At 41.6% G+C, this 23,419-nt stretch overlaps 1 protein-coding gene across 8 annotated transcripts in view; it reads right to left on the bottom strand.

The window, feature by feature from the left end:
- Nucleotides 1-8,256: 8,256 nt before the first annotated feature.
- The window catches only part of ODAD2 (outer dynein arm docking complex subunit 2), a 177,501-nt gene continuing 162,338 nt past the window's right edge, over nucleotides 8,257-23,419 (bottom strand). For 7 of the 8 annotated variants that reach the window (XM_025000641.2, XM_025000638.2, XM_025000639.2 and 4 more), the window contains one exon: nucleotides 8,257-20,208. In XM_025000641.2, the coding sequence (XP_024856409.1) occupies nucleotides 20,095-20,208 (114 nt within the window). In that variant the 3' untranslated portion in view covers nucleotides 8,257-20,094. The remainder of the gene's footprint in view (nucleotides 20,209-23,419) is intronic. The other variant, NM_001192631.1, reaches the window with a different exon arrangement.

Raw genomic sequence — 23,419 nt, 5'->3', positions numbered from 1 at the left:
ATCTATTTCACAGTTTGTGGGTGACCTATTTTCTATAGCAAATAGCAGGATAGTTAGAAACCTGTCTGACTACCACAGTGGAATGTTAAGATGCATGTCCTTATGTAATTCTGTATTGGATAAAACAAAACAAAGAAGCCATAAATATGTATTTATGTTGTTGGCTTATCTTAAAGACACTACAAAATTTAAAATGAAATTAACATCATAAACCCAGGGGACTTTTATTTTTAATGCCCGTGCCCCAACACACACACACACTGGCCCTATTTCTATAAGTTCTTAGGAAGAGACAACCCAGAGGCTTCCTTGATGGCTCAGAGGCAAAGCATCTGCCTGCCAGTGCAGGAGACACGGGTTTGATCCCTGACCCAGGAAGACCTCACATGCCTTGGAGCAACCAAGCCTGTGCACCACAGCTGCTATTGAGCCTGTGCTCTGGAGCTGGAGAACTACAACTACTGAGCCTACATGTCGTAACTACTGAAGCCTGTGCATCCTAGAGCCTGTGCTCCACAACAAGAAAAGCCACGACAATGAGAAGCCCTCGCACCCCAACTTGAGAGTAACCCCTGCCCACTGCAGCTCGAGAAAAAGGCCACGCAGCCGCGAAGACCCCAGCACAGCCAAAACTAACTAACTAAATAATTTCTTTTTTTAAAGAGACAACCCAGAACTTTAAGAGGTGGTCAAAAAATTCCTCTGAGGGGGGAAAAACGTAATTTTTTGTAAAAGCAATTTAAGGATTATTGATTGTGGAAAGATAGCCCTAAGGATTTGTCCTGGGTGGGTTCAGAGTATGGCAAAGAGAGCTAAATGGCTGTCTGTCAGGGAAGTAAGAAACTGTAGTAAATTATTGGCTAAATGTGCTGGTATTCCCCACCCACCCCCAGCCTGCCATGGGCACACCTCCTGCAGGGTGACTTGTAGCTCACGCCATCAATGGAGACATCGCACTTGCTATGACCGACAGAGTGCAGCGAAGAGATGGCGGATCAGTTGTTCCTAAGGTTCAAGAGCCTTGGGTGCTTCTGCTTGTTTTTATAGAAACCAGCCCGACGTCTTTGTGAACAAGCCCTGGCTAGTCCACTGGAGGATAACAGACTGCCAATGGCAGATTCAAATCAGCCCATTCGACCCAGCAGAAGCCCCAGGGAACACAAGAACTCAGCTTCTAAAAACAAAGTCAGTCTGCCCTGTCCGCAGATGCCTGAGGTGCCCAGCCAAGTCCAGTCCAAATTGCTTCCCAGCAGATTCATGATTCATGAGGTCAGTAAATGGTTGTTTGCAACAGGTGACTTCCCTGGTGGCACAGACAGTAAAGAATCTGCCTGCAGTGCAAGAGATCCCTGGATCAGGAAGACCCCCTGGAGAAGGGAATGGCTACCCATTCCAATATTCTTGCTTGGAGAATCCCATGGACAGAGGAGTCTGGCAGGCTGTAGTCCCTGGGGTCCCAAAGAATTGGATGTGACTGAGTGACTAACCCTTTCTTTTCACTTTTGGAATGGGTGGTGAAGCAATAAAAACTAGTTGATACAGAAATGTTTAAATCTCTAAGGATAGCCTCATGGGGGCCAGGAGGTGGTGTGGGGGATGGGCAAGAGTCTGGGAAGGAAAAATAGGTAGTAAGGGAGAAAAGGCCAATATGCTGTGTTAGTTTCAGGCGCATAGCAACATAATTCAGTTATATTTTTCAGATTATTTTCCAAACAGTTTATTACACGATGTTGATTACAGTTCCTTGGACCATACAGTAAATCTTTGTTTCTTATTTATGAATAGTAGTAATAGTTTGTATCTGTTAACCCCATACTTCTGGTTTACCCCTTCCCCCCTTCCTCTTTGGTTTGTTTTCTATGTCTGTGAGTTTGTTTCTGTTTGGGTATAGATTCGTTTGTAGCATTTTTTTTAGATTCCACATATCAGTTCAGTTCAGTTCAGTTGCTCAGCTGTGTCTGACTCCTGGCGACCCCATGAATCGCAGCACGCCAGGCCTCCTTGTCCATCACCAACTCCCAGAGTTCACTCAGACTCATGTCCATCGAGTCAGTGATGCCATCCAGCCATCTCATCTTCTGTCATCCCCTTTTCCTCCTGCCCCCAATCCCTCCCAGCATCAGAGTCTTTTCCAATGAGTCAACTCTTCGCATGAGGTGGCCAAAGTACTGGAGTTTCAGCTTTAGCATCATTCCTTCCAAAGAAATCCCAGGGCTGATCTCCTTCAGAATGGACTGGTTGGATCTCCTTGCAGGCCAAGGGACTCTCAAGAGTCTTCTCCAACACCACAGTTCAAAAGCATCAATTCCTTGGCGCTCAGTTTTCTTCACAGTCCAACTCTCACATCCATACATGACCACTGGAAAAACCATAGCCTTGACTAGACGGACCTTTGTTGGCAAAGTAACGTCTCTGCTTTTGAATATGCTATTTAGGTTGGTCATAACTTTCCTTCCAAGGAGTAAGCGTCTTTTAATTTCATGGCTGCAGTCACCATCTGCAGTGATTTGGGAGCCCTGAAAAATGAAGTCTGACACTGTTTCCACTGTTTCCCCATCTATTTCCCAGGAAGTGATGGGACCAGATGCCATGATCTTCGTTTTCTGAATGTTGAGCTTTAAGCCAACTTTTTCACTCTCCTCTTTCACTTTCATCAAGAGGCTTTGTAGTTCCTCTTCACTTTCTGCCATAAGGGTGGTGTCATCTGCATATCTGAGTTATTGATATTTCTCCCGGCAATCTTGATTCCAGCTTGTGCTTCTTCCAGCCCAGCGTTACTCATGATGTACTCTGCATATACGTTAAATAAGCAGGGTGACAATATACAGCCTTGACGAACTCCTTTTCCTGTTTGGAACCAGTCTGTTATTCCATGTCCAGTTCTAACTGTTGCTTCCTGACCTGCATACAGGTTTCTCAAGAGGCAGGTCAGGTGGTCTGGTATTCCCATCTTTTTCAGAATTTTCCACAGTTTAGTGTGATCCACACAGTCAAAGGCTTTGGCATAGTCAATAAAGCAGAAATAGATGCTTTTCTGGAACTCTTTTGCTTTTTCCATGATCCAGCGGATGTTGGCAATTTGATCTCTGGTTCCTCTGCCTTTTCTAAAACCAGCTTGAACATCTGGAAGTTCCCGGTTCACGTATTGCTGAAGCCTGGCTTGGAGAATTTTGAGCATTACTTGACTAGCATGTGAGATGAGTGCAATTGTGTGGTAGTTTGAGCATTCTTTGGCATTGCCTTTCTTTGGGATTGGAATGAAAACTGACCTTTTCCAGTCCTGTGGCCACTGCTGAGTTTTCCAAATTTGCTGGCATATTGAATGCAGCACTTTCACAGCATTATCTTTCAGGATTTGAAATAGCTCAACTGGAATTCCATCACCTCCACTAGCTTTGTTCATAGTGATGCTTTCTAAGGCCAACTGGACTTCACATTCCAGGATGTCTGGCTCCAGGTCAGTGATCACATCATCGTGATTATCTGGGTCATGAAGATCTTTTTTGTACAGTTCTTCTGTGTATCCTTGCCACCTCTTCTTAATATCTTCTGCTTCTGTTAGTTCCATACCATTTCTGTCCTTTATCGAGCCACATATAAGTTATGTCATACAATATTTGCCTTTCTCTGCTGACTTATTGCAGTTAGTATGACAATCTCTAGGCCCATTCATGTTGCTGAAAATGCAAGATTTCATTTTTTTATATGGTTGACTAATATTCCATTATAATGGAATATATATATATATATATTTTTTTTTTATTTCTTAAACCAGTCATCTGTTGATGGGCCCTTGAGTTGTTTCCATGTCTTGCCTATTGTAAATAGTGCTGCTATGAACATTGGGGTGAGTGTATTTTTTTTCCCCAAGTTAGAATTTTCTCCAGATAAATGCCCAGGAGTGAGATTGCCAGAAGTGGGAGGTTCCTGATGGGGAGAAAGATTGGGAAACAGAGCTGAGGTTGGTATCACAGAGTGAAGTTTTCTTCATGCTGCCCTAACCCCAGAATCTTCTGCAAATGTCTCCTGCTCATATTTGTCTTGAATGAGTGGCATTTTTCAGAAATCAAAGAAAAGGAGTTGTGTTACATATCACATACCTGCCATCACACAGGGAGGAAGGGAAGAAGGAAAGGGAAGTTGCCAGAGGTGAGGCTGGAAAGAATTGAACATTTAAAGGAAGCAGGCAATGACAAGAATCATGAGGTCACTTGGAAGAATATGTCCTGCTCAAGAATTCCTGGAAATGCTCAGAGTTGAGTTTTTCACTCTATCAAGGTTCAAGCCAATTTTTGTCTAAATCTTAGTGGACAAAATCACACCCGCAAACCAGAGAACTTTCAGCCACCAGGAGCTGGCATCAAGTTATACAGAGTTACTATTGACCATACACAATGTTTTTTATTTCATTCATTTTGAAATTGTGTGGCATATCAGTTCAGAATCAGTATGAAGTCGTTTTCATCGCTTCATTGCTAACATGTTTTTAATACATCTGGAATCAAAGGAAAAATTTCTCACCAACCAACATGAAAAGCCAGACAACAGCAGAGCGAGTGTGAAGTCAAAACCGAATTCCTGGATATGTTTGAAGGGACGGGAGCAACATGGGCAAGATGTGGAAGCAGCATGGTCCAGCATATTTGGGGGAATAGAAACAGTTTAGCTTGGCTGATTACAATGGGCAGTGTTTTGAAATGCCATACAATGTCTTTTTCCTCCTTAGTAGTTCCAGAGTTGGTTTTCATGTTTGTTTATTTGGTTAGTTGGTTGTTTTTAAAACCCTGCAGCCTTCCCCTCCATTGAGCCAAGAAGCTGAAGATATTTTTTTACAGGGAAAAGAAGATAAATACTACCCAGAACAAAAGAAAGCCTTGCTCGGTTTTGCATTTCAAACTAGATTTTTCAATATAAAGTTGATAGATAAATAGCAGTCTCAAAAAATTAGACTTCCAAGCAGGAATCGGGTATTTTTTTCAGACCTCTTCCAGCAGAGTTTTTATATAAAAAGCTTGGAGGGTTGCCTTCAGAGAAAAATGGAGAATATGTTTCTAGAAGGGCAAGCCACACAAAGGAGAACTGAGTGCCTGGCAGCGTTAGGAAGAGAAGGGAAAGCTGTTGCCCCAAAAGCTTGGCCTGCTTGGAGCTTTGTGGGAAATGAGATTGGAGAGAGCCTAGAGCGGCTGCGGCCTCCAGAGAAGTTCCGAGTCCGCAAAGGAGCAGGTGTGGCTGGGCTGATGTAGCTCAGGGCAGCTTCCCCAAGTCCCTACATCCGGCTTTACGGTCCCGGCCCCTCCGAGGGCCTGGCTCTGCCTCCCAGACCCTCCCCGACGCCAGAGGAGGCCAGGTTCCCAAAGGAGGCTGCAGAGATGGGGCGCAAGGGGACCCAAGGCACTTTCGGGGTCAGAGCCCCAAGGACACCGGCGGATCAGTACCTGGAAGTCTCTGTGCGCTGCCCCCCACCTCCCGCCGCCCCCCGCGCAGGGCGGGGCGGAGGAGGAGAGGGGAGACGATAAGAAGCAGGAAAACTCTTAAGTCTGTAGGAGTTAACCCCAAGGAGCAGTTTTTGTTTTTGTTTTTAAATCCTTTTTTAACCCCAAGGAGCAGTTTTTGTTTTTGTTTTTAAATTCTTTTTCACCTTTATTGGGGCTTTCCTAGTGGTTCAGCTGCCTGCAATGCGGGAGACCTGGGTTCCATCCCTGAGTTGGGAACATCCCCGGGAGAAGGGAAAGGCTACCCACTCCAGTATTCTGACCTGGAGAATTCCATGGACTGTATAGTCCAAGGGGTCGCAAAGAGTCTGACGCGACTGAGCGACTTTCACTTTCACTTTCAAAGTGAATCAGCCATATATACACATATATCCCCTCATTTTTGGATTTCCTTCCCAGTTAGGTCACCTCTGTCCATGGAATTCTCCAAGCAAGAATACTGGAGTGGTCGCCATGCCCTTCACCAGGCAATCTTCCTGACCCAAGGATCAAACCCCGTTCTCCCACACTGCAGGCAGATTATTTATCATCTGACCCACCAGGGAAGCCCATTTAGGTCACCACAGAGCACCAAATAGAGTTCCTTAATGCTCTACAGTAGGTTCTCATTAGCTGTTTTATACATGGTATCAATAGTGTATAAGTGTTAGTCCCAATCTCCCAATTCATCCCACCCCGTCTTTCCCCTCTGGTATCCATATGTTGTGACTTCTGTTTGTTTTTGATCAGAGTACATGTGGAGTATATTTGGAGCAGAACCTTGAGGGGAGGAGATGGGATGGTAGGTTGAAATGAGCACACAGGAGAAACTCTGAAGAGAACGGTTGGGGTTATTCTTGATAATGTGGGAATAAATAGAAAGCTTTCTCCTGGAGGACATTATGCTTAGTGAAATAAGCTAGTCCTCGAAGGAGAGATAGCACACAATTCCACATCTAAAACTGTCAAACTCACAGAGGCAGAGAATACAGGAGTGGTTGGGGGTGGGGAAACGGGGATATAGACGTTCAAAGGTGTAAAGTTTTATTTAGAGTTACACTGCCCTAAACAGTGCTAGAGAGAGACCTTTGTACCCATCATTCCTATAGTCCCAGACACTATGTACTTCAGATTTATTCAGAGGGCAGACCTCATCTTAAGTTCTCTCCACCCACAGCACACACACAAAAGCTGCACACAACTCTGGGAGGTGTTATATGTCTAGTACCTTGATTGTGGTGCTGGAGTGACTGGTGTTTGGTGGGACCAAAGTCCTCAAATTGTGCACATTGAAAGTGTGCATTATTTGTCTATCAATTGAAAGTGAAAGTATTAGTCTCTTAGCCATGTCCAACTCTTTGCGACCCTAGGCTCCTCTGTCCATGGAATTCTCCAGGCAAGAATACTAAAGTGGGTTGCCATTTCCTTCTCCAAGGGATCTTCCCGACCCAGGGATTGAACCTGTGTCTCCTGCATTGCAGGCAGATTCTTTACTGGCTGAGCCACCAGGGAAGCCCACTGCATATCAATCAAACCTCAATAAAGCTGTTTTGTTTTGTTTTTCAAGAACTGAGGGTTGTCTAATGCTCATGAAGTATTCGTTCATTCTTTCTCTGAAATATCAGTCCTCTGCCTAAAGGGCATAATAAATACCCTTTTTGAGGAAATGATCGACAATATTATCCCCCCTAAACGAAGTCTCACACAGCCAGAGTGGAGGGAAGGTCCGTTTGAGCACCTCTGGGCCCCTGTTCAGAACCTGCAGAACTCGGAGGAGGTGGGCCACAGTCTTGGCTGGAGCACATCTGTCTCCTGCATTCATTGACGCTTCTTTCCTTCTCACCTTCAACTCTGTTGTTTTAGCTCATAAGTAATTCAGTTTAAGAGAATAATCTGAATAAATTCACCTCAGGGATGACAGTGTGGTCGCTTGTCTTCTGTTTTAAATTATTGTCAGCAGCTGTTTATTGCTTCAAACAGAAGATGATCATTAAGGTGATCCCTTCATGCTTTATACCTTGCAAATGAAGATTAGGAACAACCATTGACGCTGAAAAAGGCAACACATTCCCTTCAAAGCAAAACAGGGGTCTAACTGTGACATCCTCCCCACATGTGCACAACATACAAGCGAGATTTGCTTGGGGCCAACATCTCTCTGTCGCGGAAGGGACGGCAGTACAGACACAGACAGAGGCATCTGCAAGCCGTCAGGGAACCAGGCACACCATCTTCATGGGGCCTGGATCACACCCATGATGCAAACTGAGCAAATTCCCATGGCAGCTCCCACCCTGCGCATAGTTCTCACAACTCCAGCACTCACTTTTCAAAGGCCTCCAGCCTCTTTTTCTCTCTAAAAGTGCTGAATTGTTCACAGGAGTTGCAGAAAACTCACATTTGCCTTTTAGCACAACCTAAACATCACCCAATGGAATTTATGAGAGTTATGATCATTTTTAGGCCATTTTGATACTATTAGTGGCACAGTGGTAAGACCTTACTATTTTTCCAAAAGTGTGACTATGTCTTCTTAAATGCCTAATTTGCACCCACTGAATCACACACTGGGAGAACTTGGCTCATTCAGAATTAAAAATATACTGAACTGACTGAGGTAACATGAGGGGATTCTTTGTCTATGAGTCAGTGACTGTGTGACTGTTGGGATGCTTAATAAACAGAGTGCCTGCTAGAGACTCTGTGGAGTGCATCTCATGTCCACTGATTCTGCTGGTAAGGATACCCCGAACCAACTTTTTTAAATCATTATAGATTTGACTAGTTAGGCTTGAAAAAAATAATTTTATTCAATCCAGCTATTCCACTCTTGGGTGTACACACAAGATAATTGGAAACAAGGACTTGACCAGACGTTTGTACACTCATGCATATGGCAATGTTATTCACAACAGCCTCATGATGGGAGCAGCACAAGTGACCACCCATGGACAGATGGGCAAGCAAAACATCGCAGGGCATACAGTGAAATATTATTGACCCATAAAATAGAAGGGCATTCTGACACTCGCTACAGCAGGGAAAAACCTTGAAGACACTGTGCTGAATGAAATAAACCAGACACAAAAGGACAAATATTGTAAATGGTGCTGCAAGGATCACTGGGGTAACACATGTCTTTTTGAATTATGGTTTTCTCAGGGTATATGGCCAGTAGTGGGATCACTGGGTCATATGGTAGTTTTATTTCTAGTTTTTAAAGGAATTTCCATACTGTTCTCCACAGTGGCTGTATCAATTTACATTCCCACCAACAGTGCAAGAGAATTCCCTTATAAAAGAGAACAGACCTGTTGACACAGCAGAGAAGGAGAAGTTGGGATGAATTGAGAACGTAGAGCTGAAACATATGCATTGCCATATGAAAAACAGACAGATAATGGGAAGTTGCTATATAACACAGGGAACCCAGCCCAATGCTCTGTGACAACCTAGAGGGGTGGGATGAGCTGAGGGGTGGAAGGGAGGTTCAAGAGAGACAGGACATATGTATACTTATGTCTGATTCATGTTGTTATACAGCAGAAACTAACAACATTGTAAAGCAATCATCCTCCAATTAAAAATAAATTAAAAATTTTTTTAATTAAAAAAAAAAAATAGACAAATATTGTGAGTCCACTTCCATGAGGTAACTAGGAAGATCAAATTTATAGAGACACAGTGGTGACCAGGGACTGGAGGAACGGGAGATTGGGAATCAGTGTTTTTAAAGGGAGCAGAGTTTAAGTCTGGGAAGATGAAAACATTCAGGAGATGGAGAGTGTTGATGGTTACACACAACATGAAAATACTTAATGCCCTTGAACTGTACAATTTTAAAAAATGGTTGAAATGGCACATTTTGTTATGTATATTTTACCACAATAAAAAATGAAAAATAATTGTACACAAATATAATGTTGACTGTGGTCTTCTAGATGAATTACATTTAAAAATTCATATCAATTTGAATTTAAAAAGTCATCATGTCAACAGAAATAGCATGACTGAGGGGTCTGTCAGGAGAAAAAGACTAAGATGGCTTAACCCAGATAAACAGTAAAAACCCACATAAATTGAAACAGTCTTGATAAAAGAAACCAACCCCTTAAACTAGCTAAATGGATAGACTAAAACTTATCGATCGACATGGTACCCTGTGGCCACATAAATGTGGCTGGCCCTAACTGAACTGTGCTATAAGTGTAAAATACACACCAGCTTCAAAGATTTAGTGAAAAACAATGTAATATATTTCATTAGTAATTTTTATGTTCGTTAAGTATTTTAAAAGTTAAAGTCAGTTGCTCAGTCGTGTCTGACTCTTTGCTACCCCATGGACTGTAGTCCGCCAGGCTCCTCCTTCCATTGAATTCTCCAGGTGAAAATACGCGGGTGGGTTGCCATTTCCTTCTCCCGGGCATCTTGCTGACCCACGAATCGAACCCAGGTCTCCAGAATTGCAGGTAGACACTACCATTTGAGTTACCAGGGAAATGTTTACAATATTTGGGAGACATTTGGTTAAACTAAGAATACTAAAATTAATTTCATCTGTTTTTTTTTTTACTTTTTTTTTACTTTAGCTACTAGAAAATCTTATTTTTTATATGCATGCAATGTGTGTACTTTATTTAAATATAACTGATGTATAACATTATATTAGTTTCAGGTATACAGCATAGTGATACGGTATTTCTATCAATTGTGAAATGGTCACTACAATAAGTCTACTTAACACCTGTCACCATACAGAGTGACAAAAGTTTTTTTCTTGTGATGAGAACTTCTCAGATTTACTCTCTTGGCAATTTTCAAGTATGCAGTTCAGTATGATAACTATAGGCACCATGTTGTACATTATATCCCCATGACTTATTTATAACTGGAAGTTTTGTACACTTTGAAGTTTCACCCATTTTGCTCACCCTCCAACTGCCCACCACCACCACCTCTGGTAACTACCGAACTATCTTTTGTATATCCTATCCTATCTATGAATTCAGTTTTATGGGGATTTTTTTGGGGGGAGGGTTTAGATTCTGCATTTATGGATCATATGGTATTTGTCTTTATGCCAGATTTCACTTAGTGTAATGCCCTGAAGTCCCATCCATATGGTAGCAAGTGGCAATATTTCATTCTTTATTGTGGCCAAATAATATTCCATTGTATCAATCAGTCAGTTCAGTCGTTCAGTCATGTCCGACTCTTTGCAACCCCATGAATCACAGCACGCCAGGCCTCCCTGTCCATCACCAACTCCCAGAGTTCACTCAGACTCACGTCCATCGAGTCGGTGAATCCATCCAGCCATCTCATCCTCTGTCGTCCCCTTCTCCTCCTACCCCCAATCCCTCCCAGCATCAGGGTCTTTTCAAATGAGTCAACTCTTCGCATGAGGTGGCCAAAGTACTGGAGTTTCAGCTTCAGCATCTGTCCTTCCAATGAACACCCAGGACTGATCTCCTTTAGGATGGACTGGTTGGATCTCCTTGCAATCCAAGGAAGGGACTCTCAAGAGTCTCTCCAACACCACAGTTCAAAAGCATTAATTCTTCGGCGCTCAGCTTTCTTCACAGTCCAACTCTCACATCCATACATGACCACTGGAAAAACCATAGCCTTGACTAGACGGACCTTTGTTGGCAAAGTAATGTCTCTGCTTTTCAATATGCTATCTAGGTTGGTCATAACTTTCCTTCCAAGGAGTAAGCGTCTTTTAATTTCATGGCATTTTATATATTTACATTTTCTTTATCTGTCAACTGATGGACACTTCGATTGTTTACATATCTTGGCTACGGTAAATAATGCTGCAGTGAACAACAAGGTGCATGTATCTTTGCAATTTAGCATTTTCATTTTCTTCAGATAAATACCCAGAACTTGAATTGCTGGACCGTAGCTTAGATGGTAAAGAATCTACCTACAATGCAATCTATCCCTGGGTTGGGAAGATCCCCTGGAGGAGGGCATGGCAATCCACTCCAGTATTCTTGCCTGGAGAATCCGCATGGACAGAGGAAACTGGTGGGCTACCGTCAATGGGATCGCAGAGTTGCACACAACTGAGCGACTAAGCACATGGTAATTCTGTTTTTAATCTTTTGAGGAAGCTCCACACTGTTTTCCATGATGGTTGCACTAATTTACATTCCCAACAACAGTGCACAAGTGTTCCCTTTTCTCGACCTCCTTGCCAATATGTACTCTCGGCCTTTTGATGATAGCCATTCTGATGGGTCTGAGATGTTATCTCCTTGTGGTTTTGATTTGCATTTCCCTGATGATTAGTGATGTTGAGCAGAAAATTTTAAATTACACAGTGTCTTGTCTTGTGTTTCTGTTGGATGGCACTGCTCTAGAGTATATGGGGTGGTTCGTGGTATGACAGCACAGAAGTAGATTTCATTTCATGACTATGGGCTTCTTCTTTAAGGCATAAGAGACCAAGTTTTAAGACTGTCAGTTCTGGTAACTTTCTATTCCTATGCTTTAGTCTTGGCCTCTATAGCAGCCCCCTTGTTCATTCTTTTCATTCCTCTCTATATTCTATTCGTTGCACCCCCACCAGATTAACTTTTAGGAAATCCTTTGTATACATTTTCTTTTTCATGATCAAAAAAATTACCACCTGGGAAGTTTGCAGGTTTCCAGGTTTGCAGAAATCCGGGTTTCCCAGAAATTCTGTATGGGTAGGTTGGGGGCAGGACTGACACTTTGCATATTAACAGATATCCCAGATTGGCCTTATGCAGAAGGCCTGGGGAACACTGGCCTGTAGGATTAAGCCAATTCCTCAAAATATTTCTCAAGGCTCTTTTTATCTTCATAAACTGGTTAGTCTAATCTGTCTTAGAGAGAATGGGAAGCAAATACCTAGATATCCTTTGCAAGAGAATCAGCCTCTGTCCTGAGCAGCTTTGATTGAGGGCAGGTAGTTGAGCCCTACTGAGTGACTTCACTTTCACTTTTCACTTTCATGCATTGGAGAAGGAAATGGCAACCCACTCCAGTGTTCTTGCCTGGAGAATCCCAGGGACGGGGGAGCCTGGTGGCCTGCCATCTATGGGGTTGCACAGAGTTGGACACAACTTAGCAGCAGCAGCAGCAGCAGTTGAGCCCTAAAGTTATCTCCAGTTCTGTGATTCTTTGACCCTAAACCTAATCATGATTATTTACATCCTCGGAGTAATTTTTCCAAGCGTTAGCCTGAATTTGAGGAAGTCAGCCTCTTCGATGCTGCATTCTGTAGTGCTGACATCACAGTATAAATCAATATGAACCAAGACAGTTTTGACATGTGCCCTTTTCCACAAATTATTTTCCTTGCTTTTCTACTGATTAGCTCCAGGCATCATTAGGGATGTTCATGTCAGGACTTTACACTCTCATTCTAATAGATAAAGATGATGACATTGTAGACTGACAAGCTGAAGGCCATATTTGGCTCAGGGAAACATTTTGATTTTTCTGCATGGTCGCTGTTATTCACTGCATGCGTGTGTATGTGTGTGTGTGTGTGTGTGTTTGCTCAGTCGCTCAGTCATGTCCGATTCTTTGTGACCCCATGGACTGTAGCTTGTCAGGCCCTTCTGTCCAGGGATTTCCCAGGCAAGAATACTGGAGTGGGTTGCCATCCCTCCTCCAGGGGATCTTCTTGACCCAGCGATTGAACCCACATCTCTTATGTCTCCTGCCTTAATCCCACATGACTAGTGTTCTTATAGAAGGAAAATATACCAGAGATTAATCTCTTTGTGAGCACACAGCAAGCTGGGAAAGAGGTCTCATCAGAAACCAACCTGTCAGCCCCTTGTTCGTGGTCTCCCAGCATCTCGAGCTGTGAGAAAAAGAAATGTCTGTTGTCTGTCAACAAACTGGGTGGCTTAAACAACAGACATTTATTTTTCTCACAGCTGGCAAGCTACGCCAATACATAAAATTTGGGAGAGTGCCTATAAAAGTCTAAATTTCTCTTGAAAAACTATAAGATCTGGTAACAGTTAGCTAGAGATGAGTAGTCATTTGTCTTCACTCCCCATCTCTCCACAGTCTCCACAAGCCCCTCTTGTCTCCCAGACATGGAGGCTAACGGTCAATTGGCAATAGTATCAGTATTATGACCTTTAATCTAGCTCTTATTCATTTACATTACTTACCTTCAGATCAGTCCAGTCGCTCAGTTGTGTCTGACTCTTTGCGCCCCCAGAACTGCAGCACGCCAAGCTTCCCTATCCATCACCAACTCCCGGAGCCTGCTCAAACTCATGTCCACCCTACCATTGTGAATTTAGGTTTGCAACTGATATTGTAACTAATCTACTGACAAAGATCAGTTTTCTTCCAATAATGAAGGAGGACTTGCATTGAACTATCCACACTATCTTATCTGAACTCCCTTTTGATAGACGGTCTTTCTTTATGGGGACACTACCCAGCTGTAGATTCTGTATATATATGAACCACACTGAAATACACTATTATACCTGTCTATCATGAAAATAAATTAGGACATAAATCTAAACTGTAATGACAAATCTCAACTCTGAACACCATGAACCAATTACATAATTTGCAAAGGATGTCTTTTATCAACTAATAAATCAGGGTGGCATGAACTGGCAAAAGAAAAGCTCCCTTTTGTCTTGACAGATGTAAATAAAGAGTAAATTACTTTTACCTGAAAATTTGAAAATAATGGATTTGGAGTATTAGGATTCTATCTGTTACATGATTTCAAGTCATGTAACATCAGTCATGACAGTTACATCAGAAGCATATTGAAATATTAACTTTATATCTTGCATTTATAGAAATTAAAGCATGAGACATTTTAAGAAGCAGAAAATACAATAACCATTTGTCAGAGAAAATGGGAGCAGAATCTGGAGACACAGAAAGTAGAATGGAGGAAAATCAGGGAAAGTAATTGCTTGAATGAGGGGAAATTAATGTAACAGAGGAAAGAAAAAATCACAAAGAAGAAAAACATGATGCTTTAAAGGAGAATAGAAGTTTATGAAACTGTACTATATTTATTTATTGATTGGGGGTGTATTTCCATTAGACTAATTCAAGCAAAATATATAAAGAGACAGTAAATCACAATAATGTTTGTCTTAGGGATCTACAGCAATAAGCAAATGAATGGATCAAAATCATTCTTCTCTTTTCAAAACAACAATGCTGTATAAAGCAATCTGTCAGTGACTTTTGAGCTATTTTATTTGTTTTCAGTGCCCTTGGAATAGAATTCAGCTGTTAAGACAAAAATAAAAGTTCAGAATTTACTATGGGCCATTTCAGCATGCATCAAGTATTGCTGTTGCTGTTCAGTCGCTAAGTCATGTCTGACACTTTGTGACCCCATGGACTGCAGCATGCCAGCCTTCCCTGTCCTTCGCTATCTCCCAGAGTTTCCTCAAACTCATGTCCATTTAATCAGTGATGCCATCCAACCATGTCATCCTCTGGTGCCCTCTTCTCCTCCTGCCCTCAATCTTTCCCAGCAAGTTCACTGTATATACTTCAAGTATGCTTCAAGTATACTGTACTATTCTTAGCTGTAGTTGAAAGCTATTACAAATGTCTGTTTTGTAGATCAAAATATATTATAGGATTTTAGGTGCTGAAACAAGCCATTCTTATTTTATATATAAAAACTTATTTATTTTAGGTATGTTCATGGCATCTGGTCCCATCACTTCAAGGCAAATAGAAGGGGAAAAAGTGGAAGCAGTGACAGATTTTATTTTCCTGGGTTCCAAAGTCACTGTGGACGGTGACTGCAGACTTGAAATTAAAGCAAACTTGTTCCTTGGAGGAAAGGCTATGACAAACATAAACAGCAAATTAATAAGCAGAGACATCACTACTTTGCAGACAAAAGTCCATCTAGTCAAAGCTATGGTTTATCCAGTAGTCCTGATGGATCTGAAAGTTGGACCATAAGGCCAAGTGCTGAAGAATTGATGCTTTTGAATTGTGGTGCTGGAGAAGACTCTCAAGAGTCCCTTGGACAACAAGGAGATCAAACCAGTCAATCCTAAAGGAAATCAACCCTGAATATTCACTGGAAGGACTGATGCTGAAGCTGAAGCTCCAATACTTTGGCCACCTGATGCTAAGAGCTGATTCATCAGAACAGACCCTGATCCTGGGGAAGATTGAAGGCAAAGGGAGAAGGAGGCGGCAGAGGATGAGATGTTTATCCTCTGATGCATCACAGACTTAATGGACATGAATTTGAGCAAACTCGAGGAGACTGGAGGATAGGGGAGCCTGGCGTGCTGCACTCCATGGGGCCGCGAAGAGTCAGACATGACTTAGCACCTGAACAAAAGCATGAGGAAGAATGTCTACCTTAGAAGTTTCCAAAGAATGAAAAAAAGAAAATTCACTGGGAGTGTTATCATAAAAAAGTAATTCATGTTTATTGTAAATTAGAAAACAGAGATGAACAAGAGAGACAACAGAAATCATTCTTATTCCACCATTCAGAAATAATCACTTCTTTGACTTATCACAGTTTGGTGTGTATAAGTCATGTTCTTTCATTGTGACTGCTGCTGCTGCTAAGTCGCTTCAGTCGTGTCCGACTCTGTGCGACCCCACAGACGGCAGCCCACCAGGCTCCCCCGTCCCTGGGATTCTCCAGGCAAGAACACTGGAGTGGGTTGCCATTTCCTTCTCCAATGCATGAAAGTGAAAAGTGAAAGTAAAGTCGCTCAGTCGTGTCTGACTCTTAGCGACCCCATGGACTACAGCCTACCAGGCTCCTCTGCCCACGGGATTTTCCAGGCAAGAGTACTGGAGTTGGGTGCCATTGCCTTCTCCTCATTGTGACTAGCTATGTGTATATAATTTTTAAAATGCACTCATACTGTATACACTGCTTCAGAATCTGCTTTCCAATTTAACAGCATCTTATGAAAACCTTTGTCATGAACTATTATCCTACAATATGTTTTTATGCTAAGGTTGAACCTGAATGGAATTAACCAATTTTTCCCAAATATTTTCATCACTATAAATAATGATGTTGTGAATACCCTTGTACATAAACCCTTGCATATAATCCAAAAGGCACAAAAATGTTTAGAGCTTCTGGTATGCATTGCCAAATTGTCCTTGTGGAATAACTGTGCCCATTTCGACAGCCCCTAGTATGATCTGAGATTAGGTATTTCACCGTTTCTCTATTTTAAATGAGATAGAGGGTAGGAAGTACTTAACACAGTGCCAGCATTTGGTAGCATCATATTCCATGTTGTTCTCTTCCTACTCCTCTCATTTAGAAGAGATTTCTCACTTTCTGAACTTATGTATGTGAGGAACATAGTTATCTTCAGGCGCTTAATGCATTTGAGGCAGCAAGGTTCTTAAATAAGTGGGTGTCCCTACTGTTTTCACTGAATCATAAGAATGGACATAAACTACTCCATCCTAGTCTTTTATGGAATGAGATTACACACCGTCAATTATTAGAACTATGAAATAAGTTCTCCTAAGTGGAAATAAAATTTCCAAGTATTGTGAATCATTGACCTTCAAATCCATGCAAAGTCCATGCCTTAGAGAGGCATAATGGTAATTCCAAAATCTATCAAAATGATAGGATTTGCAACGTCATCTTACAAGACATCTAACCTTCCACTCACTTTCAGAGCCTAGAAGAGTTTTAAAAAGAAATTATTTTAGTGCAAGTCATTCTGAAAGAGGCAAAATAATAGTGACTACAAGCAGCAGAATGATTGTGGCCAGGATTTCTAAAAGGAAACCTTGCAAACTAAAGACAGTGGAAAAGCAAAGAACATCTATTTAAAATTCCTTCCACCTTCAGGTTCTCCAGGCAGAAATAGCCAGCTATCACACAGAGCATATTGGATTCCCAGGATGTCCTGGGGAAGAATAAAACCTAAAAAAGAACTTGCCACTGAAAACTCAGAATGAATGTCACCAGCTTTAAAGCAGAAAATAACGCACAAAAATCTTATCCAGAAACCTAGGCCAAAAAAAAAAAAAACAACCCAAGGTGTTCTTCCATGGAGAGTGCCAAGAAATGGTCCTTTGGCTTGGAGCAGCAAAGAAATGGTGTGATCCTGGGCTTGTTTGTTCTGTTATCTCTGGATACTTTCACTCACTGCCTCTGACATTTTTCTAATAAGGTCAGAGTTTTCTGTTATACTGTTATACACACACATACACACACAGCCAAAACTGACCTTTAAATTCAGTTTCTCTTTTGTTTAAAGGTACTACATCCCTGGTACATGCATGCTCAGTCCTGTCTGAGTCTTTATGACCCCGTGGACTGTAGCCCGTCAGGCTCCTCTGTCCATAGAATTTTCCAGGCAAGAATATTGGAGTGGGTTGCCGTTTTCTCCTCCAGGGGGATCTTCCTGACCCAGGGATCAAACCCATATCTCCTGTGTCTCCTGCTTAGGCAGGCTGATTCTTTACCACTGAGCCACCTGTGGGAAGACCACTACATCCAGGGTGCTTACCAATTAAAAGGACACAACTCTTAGAAATACCCAAAATGATTTTCATGTTAGCTTACTGTATCTGTTCCCACAAGTTCAGTTTCCTTTAAAATGGTACTGTTGCTCTCATTTTATGTCTTTAATAATCATAGAAATGAAAGTCCCACACTTGCACATGGTAAAGGAACTTATCCTTCTCAACTACATCCAGTTCTCTTTGTGCTGCTGCAGATGTTTGATTGTTTGTTTTCTATTGCTTCCTTCCCCTCTCATCCATGCATGCTAAGTCACTTCAGTCAAGCCTGACTCTTTGCCACCCTATGGACTGTAGCCCTCCAGGCTCCTCTGTTCGTGGGATTCTTCAGGCAAGCTCTTAGGACCCTCTAATTCCAAGAATATGAACAATCTTAAAATGATGGAGAAAGCTTCCTTTAATAATAATGTAACAATAATATATTTATTCATTTTCTATAACTGTCATAATCCATGATTTCTAGATGTGTTTTTAATATTAGTGAAACACACCTAACCAGTGTCTTTAATAATACCTACTGTTGAGAATTTTAGGATTTACACTATTATTTAAAGAGCTTCCCTAGTGGCTTTGATGATAAAAAATCTGCCTGCTATGCAGGAGATCTAGGTTCGATTCCCGGGTCAGGAAGGTCCCCCGGAGTAGGGCATGGCAACCCACTCCAGTATTCCTGCCTGGAGAATCCCCATGGACAGAGGAGCCTGGCCGGCTATAGTCCATGGGGTCACAAAGAGTCCGACGTGCATTTGAGGATTTCCACTATTATTTAAATTCAATTCTTTGTTAGCATTGATACCATTTCCTTGTTTCTATTATCCTCTTTTATAACCTCCTTTGAAAAGCAATAAAGATGAATTGGTGTTTTACAAAATCTTAAAATTCTCAGAATCATCAGGATAATTTTAATCCTGTATGGGGTTTTCATTTCATACAAATTATTTACATTTAATTCAATTAAGTTTACAGTCTTCTCCAAATTATGACAAACATACACAGTACTTCATATTTTTCAATAAAACCTTGCCTGCTCTTTAAAGAGTGAGACTGTCGGTTTACTGAGTGGATATACAAGAAGCTGTTTTCCTAGCTAGTTCTAGATGGGGGGACGGTCAGTTCCCAAACATTGTAGCACACCAAGGTTACATCTGTGATTCTTTTAAGTGGCTTCTCATGTTTCTATAACTTGATAAAATGCTATTAATCCTTTGTAGCCACTTTTTAAAAAGTACTTTGTATGCTGAAAACAAGTTCAGAAACTCCAAGCAAGTTTACGTGAAAGTAATATTATCCTTGTGTTGTGAGGTGTGCGTACATCGGCATAAATTAATTCTTTCAATAAAATGTTGGTGTATCCTGTGAGGGAAATAAAACATTTCACTGTTTATGCCTGGGAAATGCAAAAGTGAAAATCTCACTCAGTGCTTATGTTTTTGTGATTTGTGTTATCTGGGACAGTGACAGTTATACGTTGTCTTTTCAGATGTTTGACAGCTTTAGGAGAAACTTGGAATGACCTCAGGATGTTCTCTCTCAACCCAGCTGCTGAACTCTGAATTCTGTTCCATAACCATTTGTCAAGTCAGCACATCTCAGAGCTCTCCTGAGGGTTGCAAGAGATCAAACAAAACTATAGTGACGGGACAGTTAGACTGGTTTAACAGAAAGGGATTTCTAAAGACACTCATGGATGACTATAAATACACACAACGGGAAGACCACATCTTTTATTAAAATCACCACAAATACAAAAGCATCGCTGAAATATATATATATATATGTACATATATATATATATATATCTGTATACATATATACAGCTGTATACATGTATATATATTCTCAAATTCCTGAAAAAATTATCACCAATATATTGGGTTTATGTGTCACCACATGGCATATCCCTAAATTAGAACAAAAATACCCATACAATTTTGGGGTGAACCACATTCTCTACATTTCTAACTTCCTGGTTTTCAGTCAGACATTTGTTTCTAAAGGATCTGCTATGAAGTGTTTCCCAATTTAGGCTTCACGGCTCTGGGAGTGACACATACAGGGTCATGTAAAATTTGGTAGCTGTCATGCCCATTCAGGTTCAGCTGTATCTCGCCTTCTCAATAGCAAGAGCCAACCTGCGAATGTTGGATATACAACCTGCAGCAGCTTCCTGGAGTTCCTCATCAGGTGACCCAACCATGTCCAGGAGAAGCTGCCACACATGGAGGGAGAGGGGGAGGAGGGAAACAAGAATACAAACATTAATCTAAACCTGTAAAGTCAGGCTATATAAATACATTATATATGAAATAGTTTTTAAGTCACCAAAAAAAATCCTAGAAATTTCATGATGGCAAAGGTAAATATAAATGGTATTTAATCAGATGCAGGACTCTCTCATGAAATTCTCATGTTTTTATCGTTTAGAGCTGAGCAAGACTGAAGTTCCAATGCTTTGGCCACCTGATGCAAAGAACTGACTCATTGGAAAGGACCCCAATGCTGGAAAAGACTGAAGGCAGGAAGGGAAGGGGACATAGGATGAGATGGGCATCTCATCACTGACTCGACGGGCATGAGTTTGAACAAGCAAGCTCCAGGAGTTGGTGATGGACAGGGAAACCCGGCATGCTGCAGTCCATGGGGTCGCAGAGCCAGACACGACTAAGCGAGTACACGGAACTGAACCTGTTTCTCCCTTCTTTCTTTAGTCATCTGACTTTTTCTGCTTTGGAATTTCTCTTGCATCCACTGTAGCTTTTCTACCTCCTGGGACAAGCCAGCAGCATGTCATGCCTAGCCTGTTACTGTATCCTCTTAGATTGAATCTCTCTTCATTCCAGTCTGCCCCACCATGTCATGACCTAGGTAAGTCAGTCCCTTAATAGAGACTTTCATTGACTCCAGGGCAACTAACTAGAGTCCAGTCTCCTAACGTGTCCTTGAAGGATTTCTGTGCTCTGGCCTCAGCTTACCTTTTTGGCTGTTCATCTTTCTCCATGTCATCCTGTACTCCAAGGTCACACTTTCCCATTTCTTTTGCCTTGATCAGTGCCACTACTCTATCTAAAATGCCCTCCTGTCTCCTCTAACTTTCTGTTACCCACCTTTCATGACCCAGTTAACTTTTCTACAAAGCCTCCACCGATCTCTGCCAAACAAAGTGCCAATGCTCCCTCATCGGAGCTCTCATAGTCATTTACTCAAATGTCTGTTGCTACATTTACATTCTTCCCTTTTCCACAGATATTCGTATTCATGCTTCTTGTGCTCCTTTAGATTGTAAACTCTGGAAGAATCTTATATATATATATATATATATCTTATATATATATATATATCTTTTATATATATATATATATATCTTATATATATATATATACACACACATACACACACACACTATATATATAGAATAAATACAGAATCTACTATATACTGCTTGATACAGAGTAAATGCCAAATAAATATCAAATAATTTAATTAGAACTTTTAAGATCTATCAATTATAAGTCTATCTAATAGTTCTGATAAAAGACTTAAAATGTAATTTGAATTAACCATTTTGGACTCTACCAGCTTGTGGCTCAGCTGGTAAAGAATCCGCCTGCAATGTGGGAGACCTGAGTTCAACCCCTGGGTTGGGAAGATCCCCTGAAGAAGGGAAAGGGTACCCACTCCAGTATTCTGGCCTGAAGAATTCCACGGACGCACAGTCCATGGGGTTGCAAAGAGTCAGACACGAATGAATCACTTTCACTTTCACAAATATGGATAATGTCATAGAATGAGGATATCTTGATAAGCAAAGAAATATTGTAAATAAAAATATTGTGAAATATCTTAAATATGACAGGCTTAGGAGCCTGGCTTTTATTCTGCATGGAATGAAAGGAAGTTATTGAAGCACTTTAATCAGGAGAGTGATGTGGTCATATCTGTATTTTAGAAAGATAAATTTTATGGACTGTGGAGGGGGAAGATCAATGGGTACTATAGTACATCAGCCTAGAGTGATACGGACTGAGTAAAGCAAAATCAGTAATAGCATAGATGGAAGGAATTCAAGGGATATTTACGAACTAAGTTATTCAACACATGGCCCAAGGACAGTTGGTTATCCAAATGGAAGAAAATAAAAATGGTACTTTCATATCACACATAAACATCTATCCTAGGTAGACTGATGATTTAAATAAGAAAGCAAAATATGAAATGTTTAGGAGGCTGTATACGAGACGACCTTGATCAGGCTAGGGTACTGAAGGCTGTCTGGCCTCTCTGTTTCTTGACCCCCCTCCTGTCAATGGTCTTCACCACATTTGAGCTCCCACTGCCAGAGTCACACCCTGGTTCTTATTTTCAGCACTCTGAACAGACTAGCCTCCAAATTCTCTTACAACAACTTCTTCCCCTCTGATTTGGCCACTGAACTTGTTTGTTTTCATCATGACCTCCAGTCCATTGGCCTATATGCTTTTCCTTAAATCATGTCCTGTCTTCACTTCCTCCCATGACCAGTTTAGATTCCACAGTCCACCTTCTCATTCTCTTACCAGTTTTTTAAACCTCCTCAGCCCTGGGATTTCTTTGGAAGGAATGATGCTAAAGCTGAAACTCCAGTAATTTGGCCACCTCATGCGAAGAGTTGACTCATTGGAAAAGACTCTGATGCTGGGAGGGATTGGGGGCAGGAGGAGAAGGGGACGACAGAGGATGAGATGGCTGGATGGCATCACTGACTCAATGGACGTGAGTCTGAGTGAACTCCGGGAGTTGGTGATGGACAGGGAAGCCTGGCGTGCTGCGATTCATGGGATCGCAAAGAGTCGGACACGACTGAGCGACTGATCTGATCTGATCTATGACATCCATCCAACAAAATCATAATCAACTCTGTCTTCCCCATGCCCTCAGCTCATCCAGCCCTACTGGGCATGATATGTACACAACAAAGCAAAAGAATTCATCATAAATCCAACTTCAGCTGGGTTCTCTCACTCCGCAGCAATCTAAGTATGTCTCTGTCTAATTAGGTTACTTCCTTGTTCTTCTTGATCCCTATTTAAAAATCCTCCTTCTTTTCTAATTGCCAACTCTTCCTCAGCAGACAACTTGTCCGGGTTCCTTTACAAGCTTGCCAGAAGTCATTAGACAGGAGTTGTTCCAACCAAGTCTGCAAACATTCCTACATCATGGGGCTTCCCAGGTGGTAAAGAATCCACCTGCCAATGCAGGAGATGCAGGAGACACAAGAGACATGGGTTTGATCCCTGGGTCGGGATGATCCCCTAGAGTAGGAAATAGCAACCCACTCCAGTATTCTTGCTTGGAAAATTCCACTGATGGAGGAGCCTGGAAGGCCCCAGTCCGTGGGGTCACAAAGCTTGGGACATGATGGAACACACATGCATGATACTACA

This window comes from Bos taurus, chromosome 13 (genome assembly GCF_002263795.3).
Source record: "Bos taurus isolate L1 Dominette 01449 registration number 42190680 breed Hereford chromosome 13, ARS-UCD2.0, whole genome shotgun sequence".
NCBI classification, from domain to species: Eukaryota; Metazoa; Chordata; class Mammalia; order Artiodactyla; family Bovidae; genus Bos; species Bos taurus.
Note: the sequence above shows the minus strand (reverse complement) of the source record. Positions and strands in the feature narration are given on the sequence as shown.